The sequence below is a fragment of the Tauraco erythrolophus genome, chromosome 6 (genome assembly GCF_009769465.1).
Source record: "Tauraco erythrolophus isolate bTauEry1 chromosome 6, bTauEry1.pri, whole genome shotgun sequence".
Lineage (NCBI taxonomy): Eukaryota > Metazoa > Chordata > Aves > Musophagiformes > Musophagidae > Tauraco > Tauraco erythrolophus.
Genome location: NC_141470.1, coordinates 22,965,988 through 22,987,069, shown reverse-complemented (window position 1 = coordinate 22,987,069; position 21,082 = coordinate 22,965,988). Strand labels below are relative to the sequence as shown.

Here is a 21,082-nt window from a genome sequence, read left to right as displayed (position 1 = left end):
CAGAAACTGTTGTGACATGGAAGAAACAGCCCATAAGAAACAACAAATTACCCTGGTATCACAAAATCGGAGAACAGGACAGCTTATCTATCAAGGGAGATTGGTAAGTATGTTTGTATGTAACTACTGAAGAACAACAGGATCAGAATTCTTCAATACTGAGAAGAAAAAATTACTCCACAGATTGGTCAAATAAGTGTCGACTATCTGCTTGCTTTTTTTTTTTCCCCAAGCTTCAGAAGAATTTGTTACATATTATGTTCTTCTTATGTACTCTTTCCACACATTGCTGTGGATTAAGGTGATTTATAGAAGACAAAGCAGAAAGTAACCCAAAGAGTGCTACTATCAAGTTACTTTAAGTATTTCTGCATAAATATGACTGTATTATACAATTTTAAGAACACTTACACTGCTGTTGTGAAGGTAGCTAAGTCAGATTTCACCTTGGTATCTGCCAAGACTCCTTCTATGAATTTGTTTCACATAGCAGACAGTTTCTCTGCAGTGGCTGATTCAAAGGCCTTCTCTCATGGACAGCTTAGTGATTACTTGGTAAATAAAATTATGTAGCTCTAGGGGGAGCTGTCTCCTGTGTCCATGAGGTCTTTGGAGACAATGACCTCTTAGCCTGTCTTTTGAACTTGCCTCCTTGAGTAACAAGAGCTCTTGCGAGGTGGTAGAGATGGTCTACGGCTAGCAAGCATTGCTGACGGCACCCCACCAAGGGCAGAGGGCCGGCTTGCTGCCAAGAAGCGACTGTTCAAAAGGGAACGCTTCGTTAAAGAAACAGCTCAGGACGAGCCCCCAGGGACATACCTAGAAATCACCAAAACCTCCTCATTTCAGCCCACTGCTCTTCAGTGTTTCAACAATAAGCTCTACGACAGAAAACAGAGACCGAGCGATGGGAGAAAACGCCCACAGAGACCCTTGCAGGCGCCATGAGCACGGCTACCGAGGCCCCCAGGGGCCGCCCTTCAGGGAGCGACCCGCTCACGGTGCCGGGACAAGCCCTGGCGCTTCATCCCGCCCCTACACGGCGGGAAACAGGCGGGGCCCGCCCACAGAGAGCAGCCCTGCCCCCTGCAGCGCCGGCGAGGAAGCCCAGGCCCCGCCACGGGCGCCGGGCCGCCGCCGAACCCTCCCTCAGCCACCTCCCGCGCGGCCGCACTCATGGCCACTTCCGCCCCGGCGCCGCCGTGACGCACTTCCTCCCACCGGCCCCTTCCCTCGCGCGCCGCCTCTGGCTTTTCCCGGCGTGCCCCGCGCGGCGCCGCCCCCGCCCCCGCTGGAAGCCGGAGTGGAGGCGTCGCGCCGCCATTTTGCCGCTCTCGCTGCTGAAGCTCTGGGCCGCACCGGTGTGCGCGACCGGTGGAGCCGCCCGCGGCGGTGGCAGCAGCGCCGGGCGCTTTTTAAAGGGGTTTTTAATCTGTCGGGGGCCTCTTTTTAGCACACCATGTCCGCAGAGGGAGTTGCTGGTGACCAGGTGAGCGGAAGGAGGGTGAGGCTGCAGGCCGCTCCGTGAGGGGAGTGCTGAGGGAGAGGGCCGCTGTGGCGGTTGGGCGGCCCGGCCCGAGGCTGCCTGGTGGTGGTCGAGCTGCGCAGGCCTCGGCGGCGCTGAGTGTATGGCGCAGCGTGTGGGGTGGGCCGCCGCCCGGAGCTGCCGTCGCGCTGGCGGCCACGCCGCGGGCCGCCCTGGGGGCCGAGGGGAGCGTGGCCGTGGGCCGGAGCGCGGCCCTCGCCGCTCCCCTGCGCCTGTAAGCCCCGCTGGTTTCCTCAGCTGCGCGGTCGGCGGAGGGCTCCCCTCCCCCAGCGCACACACCCATTCGAAGGAACTCGGGTTTACCCCGGCCACCAAGCGTCGCGCTGAGGGAAGGGGCTCGCGGGGCCGCTCGCAGCGGCCGCCGTTGGTAAAACCAGTAACGCTCTGAAAACTATGTCTCTCCCAGACTTCGCGTTTCTGCTAAGCGATCTTTAATTCAGCTGGAGGTGGACTTATAGGTACTCTAGTGAGCTTTGCTTTCCTGGTCTCGTTTATTCGCGGTCATTGAGTACCCCTACTCTGGAAGAAAATTCAAACCCGAATAAGCTCTTTACACTGATATGTCTGCAGTGTTTTCTAAAGTGAGCGTCCGATGAACATATGCGCTTAACGTATAAGGTTGTATGCCCCTTTAACAATATTCTTTCCCTCCAGAATAAGGTATTAAAACACTTTTAAATTTAAAAACAATAAAGATACGCTCATTTCATAAAGAATCTTCTTTGTGGTACAGCATTCTTAATTTTGGGAGGGGAAACAACTACTTTTTCGGTTAGTTTTGGTAGTTACATACTAAAATGTCTATTTATCATCACTTATTTTCTAGGCAGGTGCGATGAGTGTTATATGTCATCTTTTAAAATCTGGTGTTACCATGAACTATTGCCTTCTTAATGGCAGAATTTCTTTAAACAGGTCTTTTTAATAATTAGGGCTATGTTTAAAATCAGTATTAATTGGAAGGGTGGGGATGAAAGCTTTTGACTGAGGGAGGAGTGATTGATAACGTTGTGGCATGCCTTAGTGGTCAGTGTAGCCTGCGAAAATACTTAAAATTAAGCTGATAACTTAGTGGTCCCTTAAGAAGCTTTTCCTTGTAGAATGTGTCCCTTTACAAAACAGGTTATATTTCTGTGTGTCTGGGCCTGTACTCTGAAAGGGTGGTGTGTAAGCTCTGTGAGATCACCAGTTCCGGAGGAGAGGCGGGAGGGTGGGAATGTAAAACATCCAGTTTCTGTCTTATTAGGAAAATATCCTGTGAATTACCAGCCTGTATGTGCAAAGATGATCAGGTTAATAAATATGTTTAAGCAAGAGATTCTTGAGAATGGTTTACTTCATCACAAAGTAGATGACTATGAAGAAGTAAGAATATACAAAAATAAAATTTTGATAATTCTGGTTTGTAATATGTTTCACGTTTAAGCTACTCCAATATATTTTTTTAAAACTTACCTTGAGATTTAATTGCATAATTAAACTGTTGGTTAAAGTAGTGTGTGTATTTCTGTAGCTTTCAATACATTACTTTTTAACTTAAACAATACTAATTTAAGGTTTTATTTCCTTTTGCAAGGAAGAATTTAATATACAAAGCATTGAATTATTGTCTGTATACTGAAGTAAAAGCTATTCTGGAAAGTAAAAGCTTTAATATTGCAATTGTATATCACAGAGTTGTAGCATTCAAAGAATTGCAAATCATCATTTGCAGTTTACGTAAAGCATGTACACATGGCTTGGATTTTGTTTTTTGATCCATAGTAACATTCATTCTTCTTACTCCTTGTGATTACTGTTTTCATGTTGGGTGCACTTTAAATAAAAAGTGAAAAATACCAAACACAAGTCTTTTATACTTTGGATTAATTTTTTTTTTTTTCTTACTCCATCTTCTTTATGAAGACCTCTGGATTCTGGTCAGTTATGTCCCTCCATTAATTTCTTCAGTTTCAGTAACTTGTCCTCTACAGTTTTTTTTCTTACTCTGGCCGACTTCTGTTTCTTACTCCTAATGTTAAGATAGGCCATAATTTGGTATCTGTGTCCGTAGCAATGCTACTGTTCATCCATTTGTGTAGTGAGGCAGGTGTGCCTTACTAAGCATTGATGCCAGTCTAACTGTGGTCTTACAGAGTGTGATACACCGAAGTTCACTGTGTCTCTGTGGAAGGAGAAACAACATTGTGACTGGAGCAGTTGTGCCTTTCTCCCTTCCCCATGCTACAGCTGCTACATATTGTAACTATTGCTATCTGAAGGGCTCTCTGATTTTACATGCACAATATTCGCATGGTTTTCAATGTTCTGTTCTGTAGATAGCTGAAGCTAGGCAGAGGTTGGATTGCATCTGACTTTATTTCAGGTTTCACCTGCTGCTTCCATGACCAGCTTCTGAGTTTTTGGATTCCGTTTTCCTTGACCATCACATAGTTAGATCAGCTTAAGGGGGTAATTGTACAGTTAGTTTGCATGTTGTGCATAAGATGTACACTGAATGGTGCAGATGTTAAAGATCTTTGACAAAACAGAATTGTTAGCTCTGACTCACTGACACGCAGGAATGTCTTCATCTTGCTTCCCAGATCTTAGGGTTTGGAGGGGACTTCCAAAAGCAGCCAGGTGAATAACAAGTTGCTAAACTGTCTCCAGCAAGTATGAAGCTGTGGTGATGTGGGAAGGAAGAACAGAGAGTAGAAAGTTGGATGTAGGGAGAGTGAGAGAGGAAAGGTACTGTAAGATTAAAGACCCAGCTGGGGTTTAGGAGGTTTTATTGTACTAGGTGCAGTGCAGTTGAAATGTGGCCTTACTGACTTCAGGCTTAGCTTGGCTCCAGGCATTGTTAGGCTCCTGATCTACACAGGAAAGCAGCCTAAGCTACCTTATGTAGGTTGTCTCCTCCTTGAATCGTTATTGTAGAACAGACTGGGACAGGAGGGCAAGGAAATGTGATGTAGCCAGCATTGTTGCAGTACCTTTTAAATTTTTGCGCTGTGTTAACTACACTGGACCCAAAATAATTTGTGCAGAACTAGTTGAATGATCACAGGACTTCAAATCTGTTAGGTCCCTGCCAGACTCCTGGCAAGGTCTGCATGATTTTTAACAAACCAGATGTTCCAAGGCCAGTTTTTAGAATACCAAACACTTAGCTCTGTCTCTGTTATAGGAATCTGCATTTGTAAACTGAAAGGCTGCATCTGCCACTGTTTGCCAGAAAATTCTCTGACAAGCTCTTCCCAATCTCTTTGTGTTGAGGTTGCAAAGAGTATACACTTGCGCTTATGTATGTCTTTACATTTTCCTGGACCTTAATGTACACATCTAGTTTCATTTCATTCATGTGGTGGTTGTTTCATGTACTACCTAATAAGACCTAAATTCGTTGTGCTCTCTGCCTTTTTCTACAGTGACAAAACCACTGTTTGTATCCACTTAATAGATGTATAGTTACCAGGCATCAATTTTATCTGAAGACTTGACACAATATATGCTTTACTACTTCATTAGTTGCCTTCTAATCTTTTGAGGCTGGAACATGCATTTCACGCGTCCTGTAACTGTTTCTAAGATACCTTCCTCAGTCTGTGATGTATGTCACTTTACATGACTATGAGTGTGGTCCAAGACAGCTGTGGAAAAAGAGGTGTCTGTATTGTCTCTGTGACTAAAGACCTCTATCTAAAGTAGTCTATTCCAGTTTGTTACTGGTACTTTTGTCTCTTCCTACTCCTTCCTCTTATTCATGCTTTGTGTTTGTTTGGTGTAGTACATCATGTAAGTTTCTGAATTCTAAACCCAGTAGTAAATGCTATTGCAGTAAACTCTAGCTTAACATTTTGAAAATAGATGTCATTGAGCGCAATACTGAAAGCAGCAGCTTATTCTTGCAGGATTGTGTGTGTTTAACATCTCAGGAGGAGCCAATTGAAAGAAACTCCTCTAAGAGCATATTGGTTTGTATGATACATGGTAAAACTGGGTTTACTGTCACTGTTTACATTTACTGTAGGAACAGGTTGTAAACAGAATGGACACAAGGATTGGTGGAGGAAGACTTTTGAGTTGGTAACATGGTGGTTTTTTCCAGTTTTTACACAATTGTAAACAACTTATATATTTTAGCTGCATTTCCAGAGTCAGTAAATTCCAGGTATGCCAAGAAGTTGAAACGGAAAATGTATTTGTCTAAATGCTAACATTTCATAAATATCCCATAAGGAAAGAATGGTAATTGTTACTAATCTAAAAGCCTTGATTTGTTCAGAGATCTAAAACAGGAGGGGATGGGAAGTATTTACAAAAGTAGCCTTTTAAGATTATTTAAGATGAATATGCTGGGTTATGTCTGTTAGTAGTGACCCTGTCTTTAAGGACAAAAATTCTTTCATGATTGTATTCACAGATGAATTGATTTAGTAGTAGAATAGAAGAAGGCAAGGCATTAAAAACAGATTTAAGAAAGTGCAAGAATTGATAAGGTATAACTATAGTGTAGTGAAGGGATTTGTTACCGAAGAAAGGATTTTAAAACTTGATCTATGCACATACAGCTGTAACTAAACTTTTAAGAAAAAAGCTTAGGCTAGACAAACCTGTAAATTAACCTAATTGGGCAACTAACCATGTTTAAATTGCATGTTAATATATTGGAAATTATATTCATTGGATCTGTTGCAGTCCAGGCTGTGTAAATTGTGCAGCAGCCAGCTGAAACCTCCAAATGGTAGCTTCTGTCTTAATGAACATGAAACTAATTTTGAATGTTAAACCAGTGTGCCTGAACTAGCCATTAAAATTCCTGCCTTTTTGTGTACAACGGCCTATACGTCCTGTATGTAGAAGTTCATGTTATCATTAGTGGTAGCTTTTAAAGCATCGTAATCTGGCCAATTCACAGGTGGAACAGCTGTTTAAATACGTTTTCCTTTCACTGCAGAAGATCCTTTTGTGGAAACAGGATTCAGGCATTTGGGTGCATTAGGTGGTGCGAATAGTTGAAAGAGATGTTTGGCTAGGTATTTTCTTACACACTTTGGAGTCATGAGGTATACTGAACATAGTTATCAGAAACAGAAGAAAAAAGTTTTCTAGTTATTATGCAACAATTCTTTGCATCTTTTTTTTTTTTTCAGGCAGTAAAGAAAAGTTAAAAGCCAATATCTATCTGATTAAGTGCTGTTTTACAGTAGTTTAAGCTGATCTAAGTTGGGACTGCTAAAGTCCTATATGGTTTTGCATCCTTTATTCTGCATCACATCTGATCCTGGAATCAGGGAGCTGAACCATTAGAAAGTTAATCACTCTTCTAATAGGATTGCTTTTCTGCTGATTTAACTTCCTGAACTGGCTTGTTATGGGATGAGATTAACTGAAGTGCCTGTTAACCAGGAGGGCCTGAGAATGCTTATCTAGGAGCAAGACCACGGCACAGAACAGGCACACAATATCTAAGTGTTCACAGTTCTGGATATGGGCTGTTGTACAAGCAGTACAATGAAAAATACATAATCAGAAGAGACATACCCTTGAACCGTGATAACAGGAGATCTAAGCACAGAGTGCAGTTAACTTGTAGTTTTCAAAATCGGCATTGAATGTCTTTCTGGCTATAGTTGAGCTAGGTTGAAAGTCCAGCTCCTTGTTCCCTTTCTCTGCATGCTTGCAGTAGGTGTTAGTCCTCACAGATTTGATGTGTTCACTGAATGCATCTTTGCTCACATGCCTAGTTCTGGCAAAATAGTCCAGACTGGAAATCCTAAGTTGGTTTCTCCAATATATTAGGAGTGATTATTTGTGAAGGCCCAAGGTAATGAGACCTTATTTTGACTCAGACAGAACCAGGGCACTGATTTGCCCGCAGTACAGTTTGCCTGTTGGAAACATGGATGGCTTTTATCTGTCCTGGAGATGGATAGAGATAGGAGGGAGAGTGCTCACTGGCATAAGGTACAAGAAATTCCAAGCAGTTTAAAACCCTGATTATATTGTTGTTTTCAGTTCTGTAGAGCTGTGTAATTTTTGTCGTATGTAACTGTATGGAGAACTTTATCTGCTGCTGCTAGGTGAATATTTGCTAATTTATGATGTTAGTATTTTATTTTTCCAATAAAAACCCTAACATTTTATTATACTTCTTACACAGATGAGGAGTCCTGTATTAAATATGCAAAATTAATATAGGATTGCTATGATTATGCATCTTACCAGCATTTATTTTTTCACCAGCTTAATTTATTTCAATCTGTCTGAGTTTATTGTCCTATATCTGCATAGGTGAAATCAAATTCCTGGAAGCCTTAACTGTTTCACTGCAGTGTCAGCTGAGTCATTTTGTGTGTCACATGGAAAGATTTGAGGAAATACAACTGAACTACTACTAAAATAGTTGAGCTGTACTTCAGTGTCCCATTCTACTTTTTCCTATTTGAAAGTTGCTACTTACCACACAGGACCCGGTGCTTCAACAAATACTTCAGTTGTTTTTGTAGAGTGGGTTATTTTTTATTGTAGCTGACATTAATATCGTAGCAGGCATTTCTGTCTAGCAGAATGCAAAATAATACATGCTTAACTGAATGTGTGAGACAAGTAGATTTCACTGAGATGGAATAAAATGAGAAGCAATGCTTACCTCTGATGTGGGCAAATTTGAATTAGTGCTTTGCTGAATAAACAATGTTTCAACTTTGGGTCATCTGTAGAGATAACTTAAATAGCCTATAAACTTTCGAAATTTCAGCTTCAGTCCTGTCTTCTGTAAGCTAAAATATGTTTATACATGTCGTTTTGAAGAAATAAAACCACTAGTTCATTTCATGCTGTTTTGCATCTTAAGCCTGTATCAGTTGACCTATAACATGCAGTATGACAGAGTCAGAATTCTTACAGACTTAGGGCCACGAAGATGATCTGAGGGCTGGAGCACCTCTGCTGTGAAGACAGGCTGAGAGAGTTGGGGCTGTTCAGCCTTGAGAAGAGAAGGCTCCAGGGTGATCTTATAGCAGCTTTCCAGTACCTAAAGGGGGCCTACAGGAAAGCTGGAGAGGGACTTTTTACAAGGGTGTGTAGTGATAGGACAAGAGGCAATGGCTTTAAACTGAAAGAGGGGAGATTTAGGTTAGATATAAGGAAGAAAATTTTTTACATTGAGGGTGGTGAGGCACTGGAACAGGTTGCCCAGAGAAGTTGTGGATGCCCCATCCCTGGAAGTGTTCAAGGACAGGTTAGATGAGGCTTTGGGCAACCTGGTGTAGTGGAGGATTTCTCTGCCCATGGCGGGGGGGTTGGAACAAGATGATCTTTAAGGTCCCTTCCAACCCTGACCATTCTATGATTCTATGAGTGTAAAAATATTAATACAAAAAACTTATAAATTTCCTACTTTTAAGCTGCCAGCTTTGAGCTACTAATTTTTAATTTGATTTTTTAATCAAATTAATTTTATAATTTAGTTTGCTGTGGAACTTGATACTTGCCTTCCAAGCTACATTGCTTTGCTCTGAGCAATTCATGTTAATGGTGACTCAAAAACTGAACCGAAAGAATAACGGTCTTCAAATTCATATAAAGCCCCTCCTGATTTTTTTTTTTATTTCTCTTTCATGCATGGCTACTCTTACATGTCAGTTTAACAGTTCTGCAATGTTTTTGATTATTTGTCCATTTTGTAAGTAAACTTAATTTTAAATCTTTTAAGGCATATGCCTTGAATTATATCCTTCTGGTAGGACTGACACAAAATCTGCTAGTGCTGAAAAATATGAAAAAAACCCAGTAGCTTTTCTAAATTGTCAAGTTGAATTGCAATGTATAACATAAGCAACTGTCGTATGGTTGAGCATTTGCAGAGGTTGACGAAAGCAAAGTGGCAGGGCATTCCTGAAAATAAAGTTGGTGTTCCTAAGTAACTCAGGCTTACTGCATTTGCCAGACCCTGCTTTTTCTTTTCTTTTTTTTAAGTCACTGTTTTGTTCAATACTTCACTGACAACTTATCTTCATATAATGCCACTGTAAATGGTCTTCCAGTAAAATCCATTAATGATACCTTGGATTTGTATTCTTGGAATGTCTGCTTTCCTTCAGGATTGTTGTGCAGTAGTGATGCACAATAGTAATGCTCGTTAGTTTTACTAGAAGTCATACCTCTGTAGTGTCTATTTCTTCTTTCCTTTATAAGTGGGTGATGGTGCCTCTGATAGGACTATCAGTTGTCTCTATCCTGTTTACTATATTTTTCATCTTCAGAGCTATGTATTGACCTAGATCCACTATTAAGAATTAAAATTGTTTCCTTGAAATAATCTTTCAGCATTTGACAGGGGTTTATTTAGAGTTTTCTGTACAGTAAATCAGTCACACTGCACTGTACAATACAGACTCATACATACGAAGAGTAATTAGGTAGTAATTACGAAGAGTAATTAGTAAAGGTAGCTAACTTTGAAAATTTCTCAAGAAAGGTCTTGCAGTAATAATTTACAGGTTACTATTGTTAGATCTCACGAAGGCAAGAATTTATCATGTGATTTGAGACTGCTGACATCTCCCTGAAAATGAGACAAGTTTGGAAAGTTAGTAAATAAACTGTTTGGAGTACAGGTCAGAACAATATTTCATGCTTAGTAAAAAACTTCGTATCATTAATTGTAAAATTACAAGCATGTATTTTAAGACTTGTCTATACTATAATAGTAACTGTTTTAGCAAGTTAACGTTCAATTTGGTAAAGCTTTTAGTATCAAAAAAAACTTTTAAACTACAAAACAGGTGTCAGTGTTAAAAAAAAAAAAAATAGTTTAAGGTGGCCTGTGCCAAAGCTACCAAAGCTCCAGGAAGACAAGTGTAAGAGTACGCTGATTGACAGATCAGAAAGTTAACAAAGAAATTGGATAACATGTATAAATTGCTGCTAGACCTGTCATCTCTTCGTTTTGTTGTTAAATCTGTAACTTGTGATACTGTTCTATGTATAGAGAAGGAATCGTGCAGTAGCCTGGATTTGTCTAGCTGAAGTCTGTAATCGAAAAATAGATCTGCATTTACTTTTTGCATCTTAAAAGTTTCAGGTCAGTAGAACTGTTTAAAATTCATAGTGCAATAAACTTTCTGGCAAACTCAAATTTGTTCTGGTGTTTTAGAAACATTTAGTTTAGTCTAGCTTTTTGCAGGAACACTAAATAAGTAGAACTTGTTGTAAGAGCACAATATCTTACTGGGACAACTTGTTTTCCAGATAAAATTACAATTCAGCAACTCCATCATAAAAACAGATCTGGAATGTTACATTGCCAGAATGTTGTCATTAGCTTGACTTTGTAGCTGGGACAGAACTTTTCAAGCTCTACTTGTGATCTCTTATGTCTTCTTTTTAATTTTTCTAGGCTGCTGAATATGTCCCAGAAAAAGTGAAGAAAGCTGAAAAGAAACTAGAAGAAATCCATATGACCTTGACGCTTGGAGCATTCTCATTCGAGAGGCACAGGTTTAGTGACATAGGATTACATTTCCTTATCTATGGTCCACTCACGCTATTTGGTTCTGGAGTAAAATCAGCATACTCATTTACATAAATCATAATATTGTAAATGCTGTTTTGATTTTCAATTTTTAGAATCAACCTATAGACAAAGCACGGAAGACCTATGAACGCCTTGTTGCCCAGTTCCCCAGTTCTGGCAGATTCTGGAAACTGTACATTGAAGCAGAGGTTAATATTTTTACATTCTTTCTTATATAACGTATAGTAGGAGTTTAAGTTTACACTTTCGTAAGAATGAATAAGATAGGCTCATAAAATGTAGGGAAAGGGGGATTTTAAATATGCCTTGCCTTTATTTTGTAAAATAGGTACAAAGGAGTGATTAAATGAATTCTAAAGTATTGGGTCTTTTATAAGTTGATGATTGTTGCATTATGGAATTGCAACAACATTAAAACCGTTTAAATGGTATTGGAGTGCTTTAGCCTTTTATTTACTTGTGTCCATTTATTGCCTCCCGTGTCATTTACTTAGAGGATTTTTTTTTTATTATTATTTGTACGTACAAACTTACTTGAATGACTTTTCTGTGAACGTTTGGATCTTTCAATTCTTTTGCTTTCTTAGGGAATTGAGTGTTTTCAGGGAGGGGTGGGATGGAAACTGATTTCTGGAATGAAAATACTGACAAAATGCATTAGCACAACGCATTAATTTCTAAAAATCCCCCCCAAAATGTGATTGTTTACATAACTACATAAAACTTCCCACTAAGTGCATTGATTATTTAAACAGTCTTTAATGACATGCCATGAAATGCACTGTATAGTCTGAGTTTGGGGTGGGGTTTTTTTCATTTTCTGTAGCTGATCTTTAATACCAGTACACATGCTTTTTTGTGGGCATCTTTTAGCTGCATGTTTTTCTTGAGAGAGATCTTCTACATTCTAAACTACAGGGATGGGGAGTCTGTGTTCTGTAAATAAGAAATAAGCTAGCTGAATTTTTTTCCATTTTATGTGAAAATTGCTAAGCAGCAATCTAAGTGACAAAACTGCATTGCGTAGTTATCATATCTTTACATTGAATTACATATCCAAATGTGTTCTGGCAGTAAATTTTGAAGATTATTAAATTAAATTAGAATCATTGGGAACTAAAAGAAATTTTTATATTGCAGTTTATAGCAAGATGTTAGTGGTGCAAAATAGTGCAACCTAGATTTAATATTAACTAATTCAATATCATAGAATTTTCACTATTTTGCTTTCAGTAGTTTGTAGTAGTAGTTGGAATGTAGATGATTGGACATATTTGGGAGATTGTAAATGCACTAACACATACAGATAAGTGTTTTTCCTTTGGGGGCCCTGCAACCAAATCCATTAGCAATGAACCCTGCAATGTTTGCTGCAGGATCTAGTCTTTAGAATCTAGTCTAGTTTGAGGATTGCATTAGCTGATTTCTGTGCTTATTTAAAACCTTATCTTTCCCATGCCTCAAATTTAAGAAGTGAACAAGACCACCTCAGAAAGCCTGTACTGTGTTGTACATCTTTCAGCAGAAAGTAGTGTAAAGCTTCTTGTCTGAGGCTTCTTGTCTTCAGTCATGTTCAGAGATGAATCAACAGACATTACCTCCCTTTAAAACCTTTTAACTAATTTACAATTCAGTAGTATTTAGAAACATAAACAATGGCAAAGCTTAAAAAATAGTCTAGGGTATAATTTTTATGTGCTTCTTCAATGAAGAAAGATCAGCTTCTACCTAGCATGTATGGTAACCAGGTAACACAAGTAATTTGAGAAGGAAAGAATTGACATAAAGATCATTAGCTTGTGTGTGTGTCTGTCTATAACTACACTTCAAATATGAGAGAAATTGAATACATTATTCTGTTATGCAAAACAATGGAAAAAGATGAACTGTAGAGTTCTGGTAGAGGTTACACTTGAAAAGGGTTATATTTGAAAGAAATGTAAGAGATAACTTTTTTGAAATTTGTCTTTCATATTAACAGGCAAGTTTTTTAAATCCCCGTTGTGACTTAAATTTTCAACTTTTCCTTTTTCCAGTAACTTCTCTCAAAACTCACATAGTGACCAATTTAACTAAAAAGCAACGTGCTTATTTCTGCCTTTTTGGTATACATAACCATTTATAGCTATAAGCTGAATAACTTTTTAATTCCAAATTCCTCTCTAAAAAAATGCGTTCACACAATTAGACACTGTTAAGCTGCATATCATATGTACAGTCCCGTCTGAAAGTAAATTCAAAATGAAATGTTTTCTCAAATGTTCTTTTAGCAGCATGGTTGAATATAAATTAAGATTTCAATTAATCTTTTAAGGCTACCTGAGATAGGGGAATTATTTTTAGGCTTCTTTTATTGCAGCCTTAAGATGTACAAGAAATACAGAGAAGGTATTTTCCAAAACCTTTTTTCCTTGGAAATCTCAGTAGTCTCATCCTGCTAGAGATGAGATTAGACTATCCTCTTGGATAGTCCAGAAGTATATATCTTTCCAGCCTTGATGGGAAAGTAAACCTGTGGTAAATCTTTATTTAGCGTTGCTTTTGATTCACTTTCACTGCCTTGGTATTTAAATCTGAAAATTGCTAAATCTTTAGTCGTCTGTAAGCGGCATTTTTTCCTTATGTCAAAGCAAGCCTATCGCTTTCCTCTTTAACATGATAATGTTTCCTCTTCGCATCACAGAAAGACAAAAAGGGAGATGAAAATGGCAGTTGTTTTCTGGTAGATTGTCTTTCACTAGAGAATTTTGTCCTCTGAACGACATAAATCCAAGCTGAATATCATTACCTAGTGGTCGTCCGTTACTGGAAGATGAGCTAGGGTGAGGGTTATGATTATGGCCTTATGAGAAAGGAATTAGCCCTTTGACACCTGTATTATTTATAAAATTGTTAGAAACCTTTAGATTTCCTCTTGCCTAACCTGAGGAATGTGTTGTTTTTGGTCACTTCCGATTTTCAAGTAGAAATCATTGTTTATAATCTCCATGAACAAAAGCTATTTCCTTGCATATGCCAGTTCATTTTGTGATGTAAAACTTCAAAGTGCAGGCCTTACTGCTGTGATTACCTCTTGTTTTTGGCAGTGTTTGTTCAGCTCACTGACTCTGTTTTCCCTTTTGTGTATGACTTTGTTCCCTAGTGGAATAGAGTGTAAAGCAATGCTCAACACTTAGTGTGTCATCTAACTTACTGCTATTGATATACAGACTATGCTGAAGTAGTCCAAATACTTCATGTTTCCATTTTATGTGTCAAGCACTGATTTATATGCTCTGGTCAGTCTCTTATGACTGGTTTGGTAGGCAGTAGAACGTGGAGATGGACTGGGAAGAGCATGCTTTGACGGTTTGTTAATGGGAACTTTACTATTAAAGTTTGAATTGGTCAAAAACTCTTGATTCTCACACTGGTTCTTATTTCTTCTGACATTTGAAGAAGCAGTTGCAGGACATAGAAATAATAGAATTGTTTGAAACTCAGCTCACAACATTTTTGGGTCAGAGCATCTGAATGCTTAAGTCTTATGAGAACAGAGTTTCAATTTCGTTTAGTAAATTTGACAGGCTATGTAGTCTGTTTTTGATAAGTATTTTAGCAAATAGATAACTTGCTATTCTGCATCTACTGAAATTTAGGAAGTGGTACAATAATGCCACTCGTTTTACTCAGACTCTTGTTTTCTCTAGTTGCTTAAAGCACATTTTTCTCTTGATACCTTTCCCATGAAAATCTACTTCCAGAAAACTTGAATCAATTCACGTCAGCACCTCTTTCACAATTTTAAAAAGGATCATGTAAGTCTCAGTCCCACATATGCCATAATATAAATTCATAGATGACATGATCTGGATTCTAGCCTGGTCTGCTGATTTGCTGTGTCTTCTTGGGTAAGTCATTTAACCTGTTCTGCTGTTATTAAAACAGATACCTACCTCACAGGGTTGTTGTGAGGCTCGCTTCAGTGATTAAAGTGCTTTTGGCATCTGGCTAAAAGGTGCTACAGAAATGTAAAAATAAATTCTGATGTAATATGCACTATGATCCCATAGGGCCAGCTGTTGATTACTATTTCCTTTGTCTCTTCGACTGTTTGAACCATCTTTTAGATAAAGAAAGACTCGGTAATGCTTTTCATGCACTCGAAAGAACTTTTACTTTACCAGTGTTGTAAATGTTTCAGTAGTTCTGAAGCAAGCATTTGAAGTTGTCACCTTTTTCTCTGCTAGTTTCCTTTGAGAAATCACCAGGTTGAAAATCCCCTTAAGCACATTTATTAAACTATGTTAATGTATTTGCAACATTTTTTAATGATCTAAAGAATTTTTAGTTCCAGTTGCTCTGAGTAGAAACTTTAATCTGTAATTGTCCTGAATGTTTCAGGCCAGTTCACACCACACCTTTTTGCCTTTTTCGTTGTTGAGTATATTGCTTTATGTCCTGGTTGCTTTGAACTGTTGTTAGTAGGGGTTGAAAAGTTGCCGTAATTAAAGATTTGAAAATCATAAACACAAGACAGTTGTGACAAATACCCCAAGTCTAGAAACAATAAATACCAAGTTAGTAACATGCGTGTAAAGTGTTTGGCTGTTAATATGTATTTTTCGTCTTGCAGATTTTGCAAGTAAGACTCCTGTGTTATTGCTTGTTCTAAAGAAATGAAACTAGATATATTTGTTCAGATAACTTCTATTTGATATGAACACTTTGAATTTTAGATGTCTCAGTAACAAACCAGATACTGTATGAGGATTCAGAGGGTGGGACCAAAGCTTAGGGTTGATTGTTTTGCATTTCATCATATGCAATACATCAGTATCTTTAATTTATGTAATTCACACTGGTGTGGATACTAGTCAGAATGTATCATTTAACATACTTGTATATGAAAAATGTAAATAAAACCATTTAGAAAAATAATTGTTTTTGTTTAAAATGTTTGTGTTTCTTCAAAGAATTTTCTTCCCCGTTTTACTTTAATCTGGTTTTGAGTTGAGAAAAAAATTGTTATACATACCACCAAAATTCTTCTGCTTGGGGAAAAATGGGAACTGGCTTCTGTCAGGATGAAGTTGAAGTGATCAGAAGTCAAAGTAGAATAGACTTCTTGGCTGAAATTCTATTTAGTGCTACTTTCAACTGAGAATACTGCATATATCACTAGCTGATCTTTGTTAATTTCTCAATGGAAGGTATTCCCATTATAATCCATGCCCACCCTGCTAGTCTACCACATTTCTCATAGTAAACTTCTGCTTTTGAGAAACTGCTGTACAGATGCTCTGTACAAACATCCATATTGCACATTCTTGAATACTTCAGTCCAAGATTTTTTTAATCTTTTTTACAACTGTATTATGATCTTTTCTTACTCATGCGTGGACTTGTTCCATTCCTGTTAATAAATGTTGTTCTGTCTGTGTGATTATTGTAGACTTGCACTAGAAAGTGAATACAACTTCTTTCCTGTCTTTTCTACTCAATATATAAATACAGGCATGTACGTCTTGCATAGTTGCCATGGTCCTACAAGTTGTATAATATCAGAAAGTTATCCACGTAATTGACATTTGTAGTTTCAGATCATGTGCGGTACAACACTAGTGGGTTTCTTTGTAATTCTGGTTTCTGTATTTGATCATAAAAAATATCATGGGAAAGTGTTAGGAATTTTTAATTTTTGAAGTGGAAGTGATGCCTAATGAAGAGATGACTATGAACCCTCTTCTATAGTGTGTTGCTGGTTTTACATGAATAAACATGAACTACTTCCTGTTCTGTTGTATTCTTTCTATGTGGGGTGACGGAAACATCCCTGTTAGAAGTGTTAGTTACATAAAACTCTCGTTCACAACACTTTTGAAGTCTCACTTTCAAACGTAACAAGGACAGTGAAAACTTTCCTCGTCGTGTGCTTGCTTTTGTTGAAATCGCTTGCGGATCCTTCTGTGTTAGGATCCTTTGAAGGGGGAATATGTGTGTTAGGTCAGGCACAAACTTGAGCTTCTTTCTCATGTCTGAACCAGAAAGAACCAGACTTAAAAATAAAGAGATTTCTTGTGTACCCTGTATCAGCTATGGATTGGTTATCTTCATTTGCATGGATGAGGGAACTATAATCGTAATTTCTTATTCATTTCTACATCTCTTCCAGCTTCTGGTTGTCAGCTGGTTGAGTTACCTCATGCTCTTTATTCAGATTATGAGAAGCCTGACGGCTGAGAGAACGCTTCCTGTGAAACCTTATCTACTAGTGCTGCTACGTAAAATAATGCTTGACTTTATTTGCTGCAGAATTCATTTGCAGACTGTGAAAAGGCTTTGAGTCGCTGCTGTGATGAAATACAGTGGTTTCTCTTAGCTAGGAACTCTAAAGGCAAGCCATTCATTCTGGCACTCCTGTGTCTTGTTAGTATAAATGTTCTTCATTTAAGAGTGTGCGTTGTTTTTTTTCCCCTTGTTAGGGTTTGCTTTTTCTCACTGATAGCTTCAATGTGCTCTGCATCCGGTAACAATTTTGGACTGCTGCAGTGAGGTGTAAGCTTTGACGTTTTTCATGTATTATATAAAACAGTTCAAAAGTGAGAAGAAATTACATGCATTGGTACATAACTCTACTGAATGCACAGGTGGCATTCACGTTTTTTGTGGCACATTGCATATATGCAGTTAACTACACATGAGACGATACTACAGTGATTTGAATCTGATCCGTATTGGGGTTTAACTAGTTCATTAGTGACAAATGATCATAGCATAGAAGCATGGGAGCATTTCCAGAGTTCATCCAACTGTGGCATCAGAAACGTTTCGTTTTAAGGATAGGCATTATAAGTAGAAAGATGTTCTTTTTAATTTTAGTTTGTGGACAATTTTCAGTTAATACTGCTGTGGTGTGGAGTCCTATTGCATCTTGAGACAAGACTGTTCAATAGAACTCACTTCTAACCTGAAGTGTAAACATTTCGTCTGGCTCTGTTCCCTTGGAAGCAAGGGACTGACTGCTAGGCTAGAGGCTTTTGGAACGTTAATGTCTTCGACTTTCTCGATAAGGAGGAGAGCTAGAATCGCTAGTATGCTGAGGAAGCTTGGTAATTTTGCTCGTACTTTCATGCTTGCTCTGTGTTTCAGCAGAACAGTTATGGAGCTTTTGCATATATCTAAATTATATAGGCTTTGTCATTATTAATTCAAACTGTTCCTCTCAATTAACTAATCTGAAAAATTCAACAGTGTGATGGAGGGTCAACAGTCTTTACCTCATTTGATTCTTGTTATATGACTATAGAAAACTTAGACTTTCTAATGAGGGGGGCTTACTCTCTCCAATTCCCCATGATTTGCTTTAGTGCATGAAGTAGAGAATTAAGAAATAACCAGTGTGTGAAACTGGAAAGGGAGGGCTGTACACACTTTGCAGTGTTAACCCATGACCATAGCAGAAAAAACTTGTACTCTAAACACTCTGATACTTTATATTGGTTTATGTGAGAATGAATATCAAATACATTTTAAAAAATACTTTGCAAATCATTCATGTGGACTAGAAAGATAACTTGTAAAATGATGCCTAGTTGTTTGATTTAGTATTTTCTATGTCCAGACTGCAGCAAAACATTAACTTCCTTCAGATATCATCCCTCCTGGAAGTATAGGTTTTCAAACACCATTCTTGCTGTTTAAACAAAATAGAAATAAACTCTCAGAGTTTAAAATGGATTAGATTTACAAAAATGAGGTGGCAGGTATGTAGTTATAGATGTGCTTTTCTGCAGATAAAACAGGTTCGGTGAAGTTAGCATGTGAGCCAACTTCAATGTGCTCAGGGAAACCACTTTTATACATGAAATTAAGTATGTTTGAAAACTTGTTAGTGTGACCAAATTGGAAAAAGGGGCAACTCTGTTGCAGCTAGGTCTTTGTTTTGTTTTCCTTAGGAAAGGGGAAGATGCCTTGCCAAAGAACAAAAAGTTGCAAGGGTCTTCCTGCCCCACCCTCCCCACCCTCTATCTTCTATTTGGTTTTCCTTCTTGGAGAAATAAAATGTGTAACACTGTTGGCTATAGTTGGTGGAATTCTATAGCGTATATGTGGGTGCTGGTGCCACTTTAATTTAAAGTTATCTCTTAAATTGGAGCTGATTTAGCGTATTTTCAAAATAGTTTTAAATGGGAAATGAACTATGAAGTGACTTGTCCTTTTCTGACGCTGGTACCGTTCATCTTAAATCTGCTTTCAGATCTGTGTGAAGGGGAGGAAACGTTGTATTTGACTTGTGTCAAATTCCATATCCCTGCAGCTTCCATTAAAGGGATGTTCCCCAATGTATGCACACATGTGTATTACTTAACCAAGTGATGAATCAGAAGCAAAAGAAAAAAGCATACTTAGGATTCTGAACTTAGAAAAGAAGGTAAACAAACAATCAAATGTACCATTAAAAATTCACTGACAAAATTTTGATTATTTTAGTTTTTATGGTTAAATGAAAGCATGCTATAGGTTCCATGCCTGTGGATTCCTCAGGAATCTCTCAAACTATATGTGTATGTACATGTTCACTGATGTGTATGTACATGTTTAGGTAATAAGATCACACAGCATAATTAATATTCTTTTTAAATCATACTAAATAGAAATCTGAGTGTATGAGCATATCAGTATAAATTGTCTACAGCCAATTTACTTAGATTACTTCAATGTTTATAGGTACTCATAACTTAAAAAATAATTTGTGCATAATGTTGAAGTGGAATATAGAGTAACAATGAATGGAATATTTTATATTACATACAGCTTCAGTCTTGAGTGCAAAAGCATGACTTGATGCAGTATGTAAAGGAGTGGGATAAACAGAACTAGATTCCCTGCTTTACTTTTGGTGTCTTGAACCTAGTACTGGCCTGCCTCTTCTCCATTCCTCCCAATCCATCAAAAGATTTTTTTTTTTTGTACGTTTTCGTGAGTAGAAGTGTATTTGCTGTAGGAATTGTGGACTACGGGATATTGCTGTGAGCCATATCTTTCAATGTGCCCTTGCAATTCATGTTTCAGATGACAAGGAGGGTCCCAGGAGTCCTTATCAAGAAGCTGTCTTTGGACAGTTCGGGCATGTTCTTTGAATTTAAGTATCAAAATTCTACTTACCATTTTCGACAGCGCAGAAAGTGGAGTGAGGGAGGAGATTCCTTACTGATGAAATAATTGTTTTTCTACTGTTCTGTAACTTCCCTAATTTTGTCTAAAAAAAAAAAAAAATCTGAAACTAATCCCGTGACTAATCTTTTTACCTTATAATTATTGTGGAAGAAATCTGGTGCTCTTAACATCTCTTAATTATGTTTATGCAACTGTATAGCTGCTGATGAGATTGTAATGGTGTTGCATTTGTAAAGCACGCAAACACATCTAGCAGCCTGTGATACGCAGTGTGCTGTAGGAACAGTTCTGAATGAGTCTCATTTAAACTTTCCCTGAAACTTGGTTTAGTTAATCTCTATAGTTTACTCTTTGGTACTGTGTCACAGATACTTAGAAGATAAAATTGTAATTACATCATATTATGCAGGAACTTGAGGTATAAGAAGCCCTCTCATTGATGTTACTGTTGTGGAGAATAGCATGATGTAATTTAATACATGTAGGTTTTCATCTACTTTAATAACTTTTAATTGATAAAGATTGAAGATGAGTGATAGTGAATAAGCTTACAGAAAAACTGCTTTTGTAACTCATCTTGCTGGTGTAAGTTTAGCTGCAGCTTTCGTTGGCTGTGTCAATTGACCCCTCTCCTCAGATTCTCCATAGATTTTGCAGTAATTAATAGTTTTAGTACAAGCAGTATACTTTTAAAGTCTACCTGCATAACGTGATAGTGCTGAAAAGTTCATACATGAAGAAACGTTTCCTTCATACTAGATTAGAATGGCAAACTTTACACCAAGAGCCTTATTTTAGCAGTTTTAATTTCACTAAGGGAATTTAATCGTTCTCGTGCTGACTGACTGTGGCTT

General features: G+C 38.1%; 1 protein-coding gene across 1 annotated transcript in view; it reads left to right on the top strand.

Annotated features, from left to right (window-relative positions):
• The first annotated feature begins 1,448 nt into the window (after positions 1-1,448).
• CSTF3 (cleavage stimulation factor subunit 3) overlaps positions 1,449-21,082 on the top strand; it is a 53,479-nt gene continuing 33,845 nt past the window's right edge. Inside the window, 4 exon segments of the mRNA XM_086613682.1 lie at positions 1,449-1,489; positions 10,932-10,980; positions 10,983-11,032; positions 11,162-11,257. Coding sequence (XP_086469808.1) covers positions 1,460-1,489; positions 10,932-10,980; positions 10,983-11,032; positions 11,162-11,257 — 225 coding nt within the window. The 5' untranslated portion in view covers positions 1,449-1,459.